The 16,626-nt window shown below is 40.2% G+C and overlaps 1 protein-coding gene and 1 long non-coding RNA gene across 17 annotated transcripts in view; one reads left to right on the top strand and one right to left on the bottom strand.

Annotated features, from left to right (window-relative positions):
* Positions 1-16,626, top strand: part of LOC138736110 (uncharacterized) — a 108,469-nt gene that overhangs the window by 46,794 nt on the left and 45,049 nt on the right. For 5 of the 7 annotated variants that reach the window (XR_011340097.1, XR_011340096.1, XR_011340093.1 and 2 more), the window contains exons 6-8: positions 6,743-6,912; positions 9,517-9,599; positions 15,599-15,780. This is a non-coding gene — a long non-coding RNA (uncharacterized lncRNA). The remainder of the gene's footprint in view (positions 1-6,742; positions 6,913-9,516; positions 9,600-15,598; positions 15,781-16,626) is intronic. The other 2 variants (XR_011340098.1, XR_011340095.1) reach the window with 2 other exon arrangements.
* The window catches only part of sipa1l2 (signal induced proliferation associated 1 like 2), a 664,341-nt gene continuing 657,922 nt past the window's right edge, over positions 10,208-16,626 (bottom strand). For 9 of the 10 annotated variants that reach the window (XM_069885039.1, XM_069885037.1, XM_069885038.1 and 6 more), the window contains 2 exons: positions 12,733-12,814; positions 10,208-11,253 (listed from right to left, as the gene is read on the bottom strand). In XM_069885039.1, the coding sequence (XP_069741140.1) occupies positions 11,107-11,253; positions 12,733-12,814 (229 nt within the window). In that variant the 3' untranslated portion in view covers positions 10,208-11,106. Of the gene's footprint in view, positions 11,254-12,088; positions 12,168-12,732; positions 12,815-16,626 lie in introns of all 10 variants that reach the window. The other variant, XM_069885043.1, reaches the window with a different exon arrangement.

The raw sequence follows: 16,626 nt of genomic DNA, 5'->3' as shown, positions 1-16,626 counted from the left end.
TTGTTCACTTGGTGAAAACTATAGTGAAAGGGAAAAATGGTTCCATGTAGGGATTTGAAAACAAAGTTGGGAATTTCCAAAGTGAGGCACTGGTCAAGTGGCAGCCCGTGTAATTTAGCAAGCACAGGAGTGAACAGGAAAATGCATTTTAGGATGTACTGATAGATGATGGTTAGTAGAGGATTAAAGAAGTGATTTGAGGTCCTGAGTGAAAATCAAGCCACAATTAAAAGCACACAAAGTCTATTTTGCTCAAATAACTTTTATACATCATGCCAAAATCCTTGAACTATTTCCTCATAGCATTGTAGGAGCACCTTGCCTCTTAATGATGCCAGCGCTGTTATCATTGAAAACCAATTGCTATCTTGAAACTGCATTGCTACAGCCTCCTTGCTGCATCTCTATGCTGTCAGATTTAAATTCAGCGATTTTGTGACATTGTGTCTTTGAAATTGTGCTCCAAATTGTTACAGATTTCACAAAGACAGTCTGTGAAATGAGGAAACAATATTTTTAAATCCCTGCAATAAAAAATAATCTTTTCAGTACCTTGTCAGGTACGCCATCAGGCCTGACAAGGCATCAGGCCCTGGCAAGGTACTGAAAATCTGTGCCAATGGACTTATCCGGTGCATTCACAGACATTTTCAACTTCTCACTGCTGCAGTCAAAGGTTCCCATATGCTTTAAAAAGACATCAATCATTCCATTACTCCAAGTAGAGCAGAGTGAGCTGCCTCAATGACTATCGTCCAGTAGTACTTGCATCAACTGTGATTAAATGCTTTGAGAGGTTGGTCATGGCCAGAATTATCTTACACCTAGGTAAAGGACTGGACCCACAGCAATTCGCCTTCTGGCACAATCGCCTTACAGCAGACGTAATATCACTGATCACTGGCTTTCCACTCAGCTCTGGAATACCTAGACAACAACAACTCGTATATACGGCTGCTCTTCATAGATTACACCATTATTCCCTCAGTACTGGTCAACAAGCTCCAAACCCTAGGCCTCTGCACCCCCCTCTGCAACTCGATCCTTAACTTCCTTGTTGGAAGACCACAGACAGTACAAAATGGAAATAATGTCTCCTCCTCACTGATTATCAACCCAGGTGCACCCAAGGATGAGGTCTCAGCCCACTGCTCTACTCACTCTACACCCATGACCGTGTGGCCAGACACAATTCCAATGCTATCTACAAATTTGCCGATGACACCGCATTATTGGCAGAATCACAGAAGGCAATGAGAAAAGATACAGGAGGGAGATAAATCAGCTCTTTGAGTGGTATCATTGCCAACAATCTTGCACTCAATATTAGCAAAACCAAGGATTGTGGACTTCAGGTGGAAATCAAGAGAACACAACCCAGTCCTCATCGAAGGTTCAGTCGTGGAGAGGGTCAAAAACTTTAAATTCCTGGTTGACAACATCTCCAAGGATCTGTCTTGGAGCCTCCATGTTGATTTATTTACAAGAAGCTCACCAGCAGCTATACTAGGAGTTTGAGGAGATTTGGTATGTCACAGAAAACTCTCAAAAACCTTTACAGATGTACTGTGGATAGTATTCTGTCTGGTTGCATCACTGTCTGGTATGAAAGTTCCAATGCTCAGGTCCCCATGAAGGGTGCCACTGCCACCTTCCAAACTGTCAGCCCCCAGTTGGGCATCTCCAGCGATTTGGCCAGTAGTTATGCTGAGAGGCAGCGCTGCGCTGCCTTTCTCCAGCAACTGCTTCTGAAGTTATTTGGACCGCACCATTGCGACTAGAGCATCCAAGATTTTCTCATCCTCTTGTTCTCATACCCACAGTTCCTCGCGAGTGCTTGTAGAATGAGGACATCATCCTTAATGGACTCACCAGGCCACTGCTTCTGCTGTGAGAGTTGATGCCTCGCTAAGATGACGTCTTGAGGCTTCATGTAGTGGGCCTTCAGCTTCTCAACAGCTGCTGCATAAGTCATAATGATCAGGAATCCTTTGGGTCTGACACGAGAGAGGAGTGCTGACCTGTTGAGCTCATTCATTGAGTAGAGCTCTTGTGTGGTCGATAGGTACATTTGGAAGCACTTCAGCCAGTATGCGAACTCTTCTGGGGCCTCCGGGGACAGAGGGTCAATGAGGAGCATCGCAGGCTTCAACAGCACTTCCATCCCGTTCTTTATTGAATAAAATTGTAGCGCGACTGAGAGCACTCAAGACTAGAGAGAGAGAGTACAATACATTCAATAAGAATGGCACATATGGCCTGTGGACTGAACTGGGGTTTTGGCCGGGGTCCAGGTTATATATCGGGATGTGCAGGGGGGACGGAGTCAGGAGGAGCCAGTCCTTAGAGCATCGCACCAGTAGTGAATTCCCAGTTTACTACACATTGACCTCTCTGCTTTCTCTTAACCTGCTGGCCTTTATACTCCCCTTTCCAATTTTTCCAGTTCTTCCTCCTCCCTTTCCCCTCCACTCACCCAGCCATCCCTTCTCCCCCTGATCACTCCTGGTCCCTCCCTCCCTTCTTAACCTATCACCTGCCTTTGCCCCTTCCACCCCCACCCCATCCTTTTGTTCGGATGCCTGCCGATATTTTTTCATACCTCGATAAAGGGCTCAAGCCCGAAACATCGGTTCTGTAATTTTACTTTTGCTACATAAAAGACACTGTTTGACCAGCTGAGTTTCTCCAGCATTTTATGTTTTTACTTCAAACTGTCTGCAGATTTTCATGATTATTTCTTTCCTTTACCACTGAGATGAGAACCAGGGGTCATGAATTAAGGGTGGAAGGTGAAATTTAAAGCGGAACATATGGTAACTTCTTTATTCAAAGGGTGGCTAGAATGTGGAATGAGATGCCAATCAGAGGTGCTGGATGTGGATTTGATGTTGACCCTTAAGAGAAGATTGGATGTATGGGGTTTGTAGGTTAATTGGACACATGGGTGGATTTGGATGGCACAGGCTTGTGGGCTGGAGTGGCTTGTTACCGTGCTGCATCTCTAAATTAAATTGGATAGGTCTATGCATTAGAGGAGTAAAAGGTCCAGGTGCAGGTCAATGGGACAAAGCAGAATAAATAAATGAGACATTGACTGGATTGGCCAAAGGGCCTGTCACTATGCTGTAATGTTCTATGGTTCTAAATACTATTACCATCTCTGCTTTCAGCACAATATCTGGAAGCCCGTTGTAGGCTCCTACCACTTTTGTGTAAGACAAAACATGGGTGATTAACAAAAAACAGAAGATATTTTCCCCAGTGAATGGTTGGGGTTGGGAATGAACTAATGGGGACAGATTCAACTGCAACCCTCTAAAGGATGATGGATAATTAGTTGGAAGGCAGGAGAAGAACTAGAGGGATTGCTCTTACATAGAGCTGGTATGGCCTATTTCTGTCATGCAGTATTCTGGCTGGTTGCATCTCTCTCTGTTAAAGAGGCGCCAACACTCAGGAAAAAACTCCCGAGGGTTGTTAACTTGGCCTGCAACATTGCAGGCACCAGACTTCACTCCATTAAGGGCATCTGCAAGAGATGGTGTCTTAAGAAAGCAACCTCTATCCCCAAGGACACCCACCACCCATGCCCTCTTCACTCTGCTATCATCGGGAAAAGGTATAGGAGCCTGAAAATGAGCCCTCAGCAGCACAAGGACAGCTTCTTCCCCTCTGCCATCAGATTCCTGAATGATCAATAAAACAAAGGACTTTGACTTTTCCATGCATTATTTTTATTTATTTTTTGTAAGGTGGTTTATATGAACATTTGCACTATGATTACTGCTGCAAAATAGCAAATTTTGTGACTTGTTCAAGACAATAAATTCTGATTCTGATGCACGGAGAGCAGGCTTGAGGGACCATAAATTATTTTGAGTCTCCATCTTGATTGTGATCAATGATAAATGATGTGAAATGAATCGATGTTAGTATAGGTAAGCATTGTTCCATGGAGCCACTGCTTCGTAAATAATGTGTTTGTTTCCTTCAGCCTGAACCCTCAAAGGCAAATACCCTACTCTAGTTTAAAAAGAATCGTTGTCCTCCATTGGGGACTTGGCATCTCCTTGCCTTAAACACACCGAAATGCTGGAGGAAATCAGCTGGTCTTTTCAGCATCTATAGGAGACAAAGATATATTCCTGATGTTTCGGGCCTGAGCCTGTCTTCAAGGAAAATATCAGAAAAGTCAGAAGCAAAATATATCAGAAAGTCTCAGAATTCAAACAATGGGGGAGGAATCGAGACCAACAAAAGGTGTTAACTGGATGTGATATGGGACTAGGTGGAATTTATCATGTCTGTGTGAAAGGCGACAGGGAATGGAGAGATGGGGTAAGAAGCAGGGGGGTGGGAGCTGGGGGTGTCCTGCTGTGTCTGGAACCTGGTGCAAATGCTTGATTTCTGCTGTCTTTACACCAGCAATGAATCACTCCATGCCTCAGTGAGGCAAAGCTACTTCTGAAGTGCCTGATAATACAATCCCTTTGCAGCAGGTGGAAATAGCAAAGGTTGATCTGCTGAATGTGGAGACTAGTGGGCTAAAAGATGAGGACTTGGGAAACTCTCATCTCTGCAGGAACAATATGTTCCTAGTTAAGGGGTCTTGTACAAAGGGTCACAATCTCAGAATAATAGGTAGGCCATTTAGGAATGAGTGGAGATTTTTTCAAGCAGAGGGACATGGAGGGCTATCATTCAAAACCAAAAGAAAGACATTTCTGGAAATTAAGAATATCGATGGATATGGTGATTAAACATGAAAAATAACACAGAGATTCAATATCAGCCATGACCTCAATGAATAGTGAAGTACATTCAGAAGACTAAAGGCCTAATCGTGTATCTATTATGTTTTTTTAATCATTCTCAAAGCTACATTATATTCTCTTGAAGCTCAATATATCTTTCCTTGGATATGGTGCCCAGTACTACTCCCAATGCTCCAGGTCTGGTCTGAGTCATAAGAATTAATCCCCTGGATAATTCTTAAAAAAATTAAATGCTATTGTTCTCAAGGCTGAGAACCATGTTTACGAAACTAAAAGGACTGCAATGGATGGAAAATTCAATCCAACTGTAATAGAGAAGAGGTTCCAGGGAGCTAAGATGAATATTATAGGTGCCATTATTGACTAATTCCTTGAATAATTGTTATTTTGTGCAAGAGTATGAGATCAGATGAGGCTGAAATACCCAAGGGCAGTATTTCTCAACCATTCTCTGTAGATTTGTTGTAGGTAGTCTTAAAGTGGTTTGAAAGAAGAAAACGTTGAGAACTACCGCTCTGGAACATTTTGCACATGCAGGAGAACTTGTCTGTAAAGCACTTTGCAACATCTTGCAAATGCCAAAAACACCAAGGATTTATTACAAATTGGGTTATGGATCATGTTTCTCCCATTAATGGAAATGAATTCACTGTCTTTTGATTAAGCATTGGGGGCATGAATCAATATTTGTATATTTAAAATCCAATAATCCTTAGGTTAGGTTTCTGGCTCTGCTGTAACCAAGAAGTGAACTAAAATGATTAGGAGGACTCATTGTTATGCCACAGAAGTATCCGGTTTAAAAAAAAATCTGTAAAGAAAAAATAAAAGCAATTGACAAGTGAGAACCTATCACACTATTCTGGCAAATCTATACATATACAGTAAGTATATAGGAAAACCACTGAGGAAATGTTTGACCCTCCAGTGTTTAGAATCTTATAAATGACACAGTCTAACATATAGAATTAGAAAAATATTGGAATCAGTTCATTAGCTACTAAGCACGATGAAGGAAGACGTAACAATAAGTCAACTTTTTAAGGTTCTAATTAAAATTAGTTGATCAAGAATATTTAATGTTTGCCATGCATCTTCCTGCAGAGAACAGCAAATTAATCATGGTATAAAAGTTACTCCAATCTGAAATTGTATCTCACTCACTATTCTTCTATTTAAAGCAAAACATTTGATCTGATTTGTTGAGCTTTTTATCTCAGTCCTATGGAATTCTTCAGCGACGTTTGGCTTCTACTCACATCCTATTCTTCTGGAAGCAAATGTTGAGGTTTGTTTGAAAAAGTGACCTGTCATTAAAGCAACACATTAGTTACCTACTAATGGCCTTGTCATTCACATGTGTTCCTTCCATTGGCAATGTGAACTGCAGCTGCTTGGTAATTATGGAACTCGGGTATCACCAAAGTGAGACTTGTTTCAGACAATCTTTTCCTTGGGGCATGTGCATGCTTGGCAGTGGTTATATTCTAGTGGAATACATTGGGACGTAATTCTGCCTCCTCAGGAATTTTTATAATGACCTTTTGCTTCCAAATTTTTATATTGACTTTGAGAATCCAATCTTCATAATTCCAATTTAATGAGTTGTGTCTAGGGGATACAGAACAAGGAGAAAAAAAAATCACCACTTCTCTGAGGTCACCGTGCAACTGAATGATTAATTTCCTTGGTTTGACTATTATTTTGGGTATGAGAATGGAATATTGAACTGCAAGGTTCTTAGATGTATTGTATATCTGCTGTGTGGATGGAAATTACCTAGGTTTGATGAGCTGAATCTCCTCTTCCACTGCCTTAACATTCTGTATTCTTGGTAAGGTTTAAATTTATTTATTTATTTTAAAATTTAGAAATAAGCAGGATAACAGGCCCTTTTGGCCCACAAGCCCATTACCCCAAATTACACCCAAATGACCTACAACTCCGGTATGTTTTGAACAAAGGGAGAAAAGTGGAGACCCCTGAGAATGTACAACCTCCTTACAGACAGCATGGGATTCAAACCCAGGTCCTGATTGCTGATGCTCTAACAACCATGCCACCCCATGTCAACTATGCTGCCCCAGGTTATGGAATGTTTTTACAGGACATCCAACACAAGGTACTAATATGAGTAAGTGTTGATTTGCTTTGACCCAATTAAACAGTAGAATAATGATAAAGCTTATTTCATTATGCAAAGCATACTTAGTGAGTCATCGTTCAGGCTGTGGTCAAAATAGGCTAAGAATTGCTCTCACTTTGAATTTAATTGATCACATTTCCACTGATGACATCAAAAGCCAAGCTAATGAAATTTTGATCAATTAGCAAAGAAAATAGGATGATCTAATTACCTGCTTGCGCTATATTTTCCTTCTGTTTAAGTTTAGAAGTTGTCAACACAATGCAAAGTAGCGATTGTGTGGGAGCTCATTTTACTGCTGGAGTTGGTAATTTAAATGACTGTCAAGTAATTGAAGAAGAGGGAGATGACTGATGGCATCCAGTGAGATCACTGATATAAATGACTCCATGGAACAAATAGATTACACCTCAATCTATCCAGTTTACAAGTTGGAAAATCGGATGAGCAAGTTCTGATTCAGATATATGCTATGTGCACGAGACCCTGATCCGCTCCCCCCAATCATCTCTCTGAAATATGCTGCTGAAACACTATTTGCCTTGATTTAATCATACCTTACTTTAACACCAGGGAATTGAACAAGGTGCTTTGCAGCTCTTGGACTGCTCTGGTCAAACAGTCAGGGGACAAATTGCAAGAAAGATTTAAGAAAAGAAGTAACAAGAGAGTAAAACAGCATCTAAGTTGTAAAGTAGGCGAATGGATATTTAAAATGCTGGAAATACGCAGCAGGGCAGGAATATCTGTGGATAGAAAAATAGAATGGTTTCTAAATTTTCTTTTTTAGTTTCAGATTTCCAGACAATTTGTTTAATAATTATCTGCATGACTTCATTGTTAAAATTAATATAAGCTGTAAAAAAATTTAAGGGAATTAGTGCACCATAGTATGGAATAGAAGTGTTCTGCAAGGATCAGGATAGTGGTCCATTGGTGTTGAAACTCAGTACTTGAAATTCTGACCCCAAGAGGTTAGGGCATTTGCAATTTACTTTTTTTTTTAATCTGGGGGAGAAAACTTGTTACACCATTATATAAATCAAGAAAAACAGATCCTAAATGTTGCAGATGCTGGAATTATGAACAGACACAGAATTGCCGGAGGAACTCAGCAGGTCAGACAGCATCCATAAGTAGAAATGAGCTGTCAATGTTTTGGGTCAAGACTCTTCACTAGAGCGAAAGGGTGACATAAATTTAGATATATAGCCCAGTAACAGGGAATTTTGGCCCACGAGTCCGTGCCTCCCAATTTTGAACAGTGGGAGGAAACCAGAGCCTCTGGAGAAAACATAAGCAGATGTGGGGAGAAAAAATTCCTTACACGCAGTGTCAGATTTGAACCCAGTCCCGATTACTGGTGCTGTAAAGGTGTTGCGCTAACTGCTTCGCCAACCGTGCCGCTCAAATTATGTATGTGAAGAGGGAAAGAAGTTGGGGAGGAGACCAGAAGTGATAGGACAGAGTGAGTGAGAGCTGGTGAGACAGGTAATGGGTGAGCCCACTAGGAGGGGGAGGAGAAGAAAGAAAAGTTAGAAAGAGGGGAAAATAAATAAGGACATGAATAAGAAAAGAAGAAATGAAGACGGTAAACCAGGTGGGGGTAGGGTTACCTAAAATGATAAATATCAATATTTATGTTGTTCGATTTAAGCTGTCCAGAGGAATATGATGTATTGTTCCTCAAGTTTATGTTCGACCTTGCCCTGATGGTTGACGAGGCCAAAAGAGACATGTTGCTGTAGAAATGGATGGGAGAGTTAAAAGTAGTTGGCTACAGGAAGTTCAAGTTTAGACCTACAAACAGAGAGCCAGATCTGGGTTTGGGATCACCAGTGCAGTTGGAGGCCCTATTGAGTACACCAAATGCAGCAGATTAGGTTGGGCATTGTACATCTAAAGCGCTTCCTCACCTGGAAGGTCTCTGGCCCTGGATGAGAGAGGAGATGGAGGGACAGGTTTTTCTTACTTAAAGACTCCTTAGTCCGGCCATTCTCCATCTTTTCTTTTGGCTATGGCTCCATTAGTTCTCTGCTCAAAATTTATGGGTCACCTTCCCTATAAAGCAGTCAAGTAGTTGGTGTCTTCTATACTCTACCAACTACATTAAATAAACAATAAAATACTTTTATGATTTTCAGTGTATGGTCTCCCTTAGGCATGTTGTGGCCTCTCAGTGGGGAGGGGGGGCTGTAAGGCCCCCATTGAAAATGGCTGCCCTAGTCCATTCTTCCCTCACTTCCTTAGTTGCTTCTTATGTAACTGCTCCCACCTTCTTCTGTCTTATTGTTGCGGAGCCCCTCCCCTGGCTTCTTTGCCCCATTATAAATGTAATATCTCTCTTTCCCTCTAGTCTTAATAAAGGGTCCGGACCTGAAATATTGACTATTTCTACCCATGGATGCCTTTTGACCCTCTGAGTTCCTCTGCAATTCTGCACCTGAATCAACTCCAGGATAATAACTACCACAATCTTTTGGATCTTGTATCTCTTTGATGCCTTTTGAGTAATGGTTGAAGTAAGTATTTAATGAAAGGTTAAATTACTCTACTTGAGCCACACTAATTGCTATCATCTTTCCTCTGAAGTAGGAATTGAAACTTTAAGCCTTCTTCCGGACACCCATTCTTGTGGGATGATGCAGCTGAAGTTGGACACACCTGAACATCTGGTGAGTGATTCTGTACAGATCAGTTCATCCAGCGTTTCTGGACATTTTTATTTTACAATAAACAATCCAGTTAATCCCATTCCCTGTAAAATGTTCAGTTCAATTTTTTGAAGGCCATTATTGAAATTGCTTTAACTATCCTTCCAGAAAGTGAAATCAAGATATTTGATGCTTAAAAAACCTGTTCCTTGTGTTGCATTTGGCTGTTTTGCTAATCCACTTCAAAATTCTGACACTGTAAATTTTTCCTTGCTTTATTTTGCCTAGAATCTTCATAATTTTGAACACCACCAAAATCATCTCCCAAAATCTATTCTGACAGCAACCTCACTTTTTCTACTCTTGTATCTAAATGGTCATTGGACTCAGGAATATTAGTTTAAAAAAAATCTTTTGTTAAAGTCTTTACATCCTTTCTTGACTTGCATCATTGCAGGTGAATCTGCTTTATAGGGGTTCACTCAGACTTCCTGTTCAACGAAGAACTAACATGTAGCCCCATTTTTGGAGGATTAAAGAAGTCAAATCTAAAGTTGAGACTACCTTCTATGTCATGGCCGGTTGCTTAAAATACAAAGAGCAAGATGGTAAAATAATTGAGCAACCAACTTTATCCTACATTTATTAAAAAAGCAACTGTATGTCACATTTCAAATGAAGTAGTTTAAAAAGAACACATTTCTCAAAGCGTACAAACCATGGAATATTATGTACTAGCAGCACCCAAATGTTAGATTTACTACAAACCATGACAGTCTTCGTACTGCTAACAAGCTACAGACAACACAATTTACAGCAAACTGTTTTTCCATAGTGCAGATAAACAAAACTTAAAGTTAACAATTTAAGGTTAAATCATTTTAAATAATTGTTAAATACAAGACACTTTTCATTTCGAGCTTCTGTACAAAGATAAACAAATTTGGCATTGTACAAGTGGCTTGCTGGCTCACTATGTACACACTTTTATAGAGTGGTGTACTATTGATCCTACAGCTTTAAGTGAACTGTACAAAAATCAGAAGTTGTAGATTTAGTAGTGAGCTATTCAAAAGGCAAGTGTAACTTTAAACATCAGAACACTGCTTTTTCAGGCACCAATGTTTATTCCAGCAAATGAAGAGTGCCCTAAAGTAATTGTATCTAAACCTGCTCCATCAGACTAGTGCTAAATTTCAAACAAAGCCCTGTGGGATATCACTAAATTCTTATTGCTATAACATTGCGACAATGGGAAAAAACTAATTTCAAAAAATAGAGCACCTTTTACATTGAAGTTACCATCTCAAGTTTCTATTTTACAATACACGATGCTGAGAGGCCCTTAGCAAGTTCAACTGCTGGGTTTAGCTGGATTCTTGTCAGTGGTGTATTTGAGTGAACAGAACCAGACAAATAATTATAGCTACAACACCTATACTTATTTATGAACAGTTTAGTATAACATTCTAGGAGTTAATGAATTTTTCAGCTATGGGTTTTGATCATGGTTCTCATTGTCCATACATCAGGACTTCTTGTCAATGGTGTTGAAGAACCACTCAGTAAATTTCTGTAACTGTGCGGCAGCAGTTTGGGACTCCTCTTGCAGCCTCAGGTTATCATGCCGTAGATGGTGAACCTCAGCCTGTAGCATTGCCTTGTCTTCCTTTTCCTGCACAGACAATTATTTCATAAGAAGGACAAGTAAATTCCTACGACACATTTTGGCAAATTAGATCTTGCACTATATCTTTCCTTGCAATTTGTAGTTTCACCAAATGGTTAACATTCATGTATGCATCTTCTTAATTGACTTGATGGGTTTCACTTAATTATGTTAGTCACCAAGCTTAGTTAATTAACATGAAATTGAACAGAAATTAGTTTTTATAAGCTACATAATATTTTGCTTTTGACAGAAAAAAAACATCAAACCATTCAAATTGATATCCTACAATTTTCCAGATTTTTGTGAAATGTTGATTCATCAAATATTATATGCAATCTAGATGTAATCTCATAGAGCTTTGTTACAAGTGTAACTTTAGTGCAGCAATACCTGGATTTTTGCTTACAATTTTGGTCACATTAAAGATTTATCATTGGTGTAGCAGTGAAGGCTTACTAGTTTGAGTCTTGGGCTGAAAAGGGCAGCACGGTTGGCATAGCAGTTAGTGCAATGCCTTTACAGTGCCAGCGATCAGGATCAGGGTTCAAATCCTGCACTGTCTGTAAGGAGTTTGTATGTTCTCCCCATGTCTATGCAGGTTTTCCCCGGGGACTCTGGTTTCCTCCCACTGTTCAAAACATACTAGGGGTGGTTAATTGGGTGTAAATTGGGCAGCATGGACTCGTGGGCTGAAATGGTCTGTTACCATGCTGCATATCCAAAAAAAAGAAAGCATTCTATTGAATGAGTTTATAGTTTTGTGTAGAATGGAGAGGAAACCTTAATTAACCTGTGGCTTGATGGGGAGATATCTCGGGATAGAGAATTGGTTACTTACAGCTGAGCTGAAGAGGAATCTATTCTTTGAGCATGTGGATCGGGATGTTTTTCATCTCAGAGAGCTGTGGCTGTTGACTCTTTAAACATAAGAAAGGCTGAGGCAGGTGGATTTTTCCATTGCAAGGCAGTCAAAGGTATAATGTTCAAGCAGGAAAGTGATGATGAGAGTGATCTTTTTAGCCATAGTCTTATTGAATGATGAAAAAGGTTCATGGGGCCATATATCCTACTATTTCTTGTATACTTCAGATTCATTATTTGTAGTAATACAGCAATAGTACGTGTCTATAGAAAGGAAATAAAGGAGGATTTGCATAACATAGGGGATGAGTGTGGAAGGAGCAATTGTGTAATATTTTAAGAAGGTTGCATTGGCCATGAACAATGTTGCCAAGAGAGAACAAAAGGATGAGTAAGGGAGGCAAAGTGGATCTTGGATGGATAAAGGGAGATGTGTGAAAAAAGAATGACCTTCTACAGACAAAAGCTTTATTTTTATTTTGACTCGTAATTTGTGGAAGAGTACAGAGAAGGAACAGGACATGTGTCTGGTGAATCTGATGTCCAAACCAAACTAAAACTACTTATCAATGTTAGAAACAGTGAAATGGCTGAAAGATACAAATGGTTAAGAATCTGTACCTTTCGGAGATCATCCTGAAGTTGAATGAGAATTGTTTCCAGCTGATTCACTTTCCCAGTAATGGTGTTTGCTGTATTTCCCCTAAATGAAAGCAGCACATGGGATAAATTATTTTTAGACACTTCACAAATAATCTATTTATCATTCCAACCTTATGGAGAGAGATAAAGTGAAATAATACTCATGGTCAATATTAAATTGTAGTTGCAAGCACTCTGAGACCATCAGTACGAGGAATCAGTTCAGCTCAATCAAAGGAATGACGACAAAGATGTAAAAAGAAAAGGCAATTTGACTTATTGTAGCTCATCCATGTTAAAATTGAGTAGAGATTGCTTCCCATTGTAACTGGGAGTCCTGAATACTATTTTCCAGTTGTTAGAAATAATACCCATAGTTGGGACATGAACACTTCTGTGGGAGGAGGAGGGAAGGGGAGTAGGAAGTAGGGGAAGAGGAGAGCCAAGGGGTTTTAGCTAATCTAGGACTCCCTTCTGGACAAACTGAACATCTTCTATGCACGGTTTGATGAGAAGAACAGGATGACACTGAAGAAAACTCCTTTTTCCCCTGACGAACAGGCCCCCTGCATAGCCGCAGCTGAGGTGAGGAGAACACTAACCAAGGTGAACCCACACAAGGCTGCAGGACCAGACAGCATACCTGGTCAGGTACTGAAGGACTGCTCAGACCAATTGACAAAGATCTTCAAGGACATCTTCAATACCTCACAGCAGCACTGCAGCAGTCCATCTGCCCCACAGTTTTCAAGATAGCTAACATCATTCTGGTACCAAAGAGGGTGACTATAACAGGCCTCAATGACTACTGCCCTGTGGCAATGACCTTCACCATTATGAAATGCTTCGAGCATCTGGTGACGGAAAGCATCGAAGCACACTTCCCAGAGACAGTAGACCTTCCACAGATGATGCTGTAGTTCTTGTCCCTTCACTCTGACCTGACCACCTGGAGAATTTTGCCACATATGCCAGATTGCTGTTTATCAAATTCAGCTCAGTGTTAAATACATTCATACCCCAGAGGCTAGTGAAGAAACTGTCCTCGCTGGTACTCAACACCCTTCACTAACTGGATTCTGGAATTCTTAATGGAAAAACCAGTTTGTTTGGATCAGTACATCGAACACCATCACACTGAGCACTGGCGGACCTCAAGGCTGTATGGTCAGCCCACTCCTGTTCACCAGATCCAGCTCCAACAGTCATCAATTTTACAGTTGACACAACAGTAGTTGGAAAATTTGATGATATGGTGAGAGACAAGATGAAATTAATGATCGTGGACTTCAGGAGGACCAAGAACGACCAACCTCTACTACTTATCAACAGCTCTAGTGGAGAGAGGAGAGAGCACCAAGTTCCTTGGAGTAGTGACCTATGCTAAGTAATTGCATTATCAAAAAAACAATCCACCAGAGATCCAAATTCTAATGAATATTTCAAAAGAATTTCAATGTCTTCTGCTCAGTATGTACAGAAATATCAATAACTGATATGAAGATTTGTTGACGTGATTGTCTAGATTTTGAATCAAGTTATCCCAAATTCCATGGAACTACCTGAGAAGAAGGGTCAGTGTTGGTGCTTCTATTTACATTTATAAATGACACAAAGGATATAACATCTAAAGGGTTGAAAATTCTGGATAATCCCAATAGCCACCTTGCACTCAATGTAACCAAAACCACCAAGGTGCTGATTGTTGACTTTAGGAAAGGAAAACCAGAGGCAGTGATTATTGGGGGAATCAGAGGTGGAGAGGGTGAGCAAATTTATATGTTTAAGGAACTTTCCTTGACTCAACACATGAATCTCATTAAGAAGGAAGCACATCAGCACCTATACTTTCTCTGGAGTTTGCAGAGATTTGGTATGACATTGAAAACCTTGGGAAACTTCTGCAGATGTGTAAATGGAAAGTGTGCTGACCAGCTGTATCATGGCCTGGTATGGGAACACCAATACCTCTGAGCGGAAAGCTCTGCAAAAGGTAGTGGACACAACCCAGTATATCATAGGCAAAACTCTCCTCACCATTGAGAAAATCTACAGGGAATGCTGCTGTTGGGAAAGCAACCACCACACGCTCTGTTCTCACTGCTGCCATCAGGAAAGAGGAATAGGTGTGTGGAGCACGACAGGCTACAGACACTGTGATTGTAACAAAAGCACCAAAGTGCTGGAGGAACTCATCTGGACTGTTCAGTATCTATAGGAGACAAATATACAGGTGCTACAAAACTGGCACCACCAGGTTCAGAAACAGTTGCTACCCCTCCACCATCAGACTCCTCAACAACAAACTCAATCAGGGACTCAATTAAGGGCTCTTATTTTGCACATTATTTACTATTGAATATTTATTTTCTGAATTGCACAACTTCTTTACATTTCTATCTTTTGTACACACACATCATGAGTAGTTTTTTGCACAACCGATAAGCAGAAATTTTGCCTGGTCCTCAGGAAAAATAATCTCAGAGTTGTCTGTGACGTCATGTATGTTCTCTGAAAATAATTCTGAACATTTTAACCTTTTTTGAACTTTTTTTACATTTACATTTTAAATATTTAAATTTAGACATACAACACAGCAACAGGTCCTTTCAGCCCACGAGTCCATGCTGCCCAATAACACTCGATTGACCCCGTTACATTTTGAAGGGTGGGAGGAAACCAGAGACCGGGAGAAAACCCACACAGACCAGGAGAGAACATGTATACTCCTTACAGACAGTGTGGGATTTGGACCCAGATCCTGAAGTAATTGCACTAACTGCTGTGTTAACTGTGCTTTGATGTTTGAGCATGGCAGCCACTGACAAATAATATTACTGTGTAGAATTTGAACAGGCAAAATGGATACAGAATTTAACATAGAAGTATGAACTCTCAAGTGTGGAAGTGATTGAAGTGAAAAAGCCTATTATCACATGCTGAAGAAGAACAAAGAAATAAACTGGGTGAAAGGAACATTTAAGCCTCCATTTGGTGATCACAAAAACAAGTAAAGTCCTTAGGCAGGTAAACATATATTGTGACTAATCAATGCAACTGCTCAGTTTTGGTTTCTGTTGAATGGATGGGATGTTGAATTATTATCAGGTTAAAATGTTGAATGTTGATTCCAGTAAAACAAAAACTTTTCACCAGACAGAAATTTTGTCTTTACCATAATGCTGAAAAAGGCAACTTCTACCTGCATTTTGTGAATCTATATATTTTCCTGTTGACTGTAATTAATCTTAAGCCCCTTTTACATAAAGCCTTAAAGACAGCCTTTTGCTGGCTTTTATACGCTTCACATCTGCATAAACTCAAAAAAGGTGGACTGGCAGGAGAATTTTGCTCCATGTTTCCTCTGCCAAAGGACTTAGTGTCAGAGGTGAAGTGAAGACACAGCGCCTCCTGGGTAAACTGATGAGCACTAAAATGGGGGTATGGCTGATGATGTCCTTAGCCTGCAACCAAACATGCGAATTTTAAAATTAAAAGAAACTGTTCCTGAAGTTGCGAACTCAATGTCAAACTGCGATGTTGATCCTTTCCAACCCTCAAATGGTTTGAAATTTACACGAATCACAATATTCACCCAATCCCAGACGCAGGACAAGGTGTACAGCGGTTTACCAATTGAATTTCTTATCAAAGAAGTGACTGATGGAATGGCGAGAGAGGGCATGATGAGGTCAAGAAAAGCGTTTTATAAATTCATCTTTTTTTTTTTTACAGCCAATCCTAAAACAAATCATTGCAAATGACCATGGAGTCAGTTAAAATCATAATAAAGTGATTCACTTCCCGGAATGTATGTTTTACATCACAGCAGCGTTACATGCTGCAGTGCTTCACATCCCACCCCTTTTGCCC

Source organism: Narcine bancroftii, chromosome 6 (genome assembly GCF_036971445.1).
Source record: "Narcine bancroftii isolate sNarBan1 chromosome 6, sNarBan1.hap1, whole genome shotgun sequence".
NCBI classification, from domain to species: Eukaryota; Metazoa; Chordata; class Chondrichthyes; order Torpediniformes; family Narcinidae; genus Narcine; species Narcine bancroftii.
Note: the sequence above shows the minus strand (reverse complement) of the source record. Positions and strands in the feature narration are given on the sequence as shown.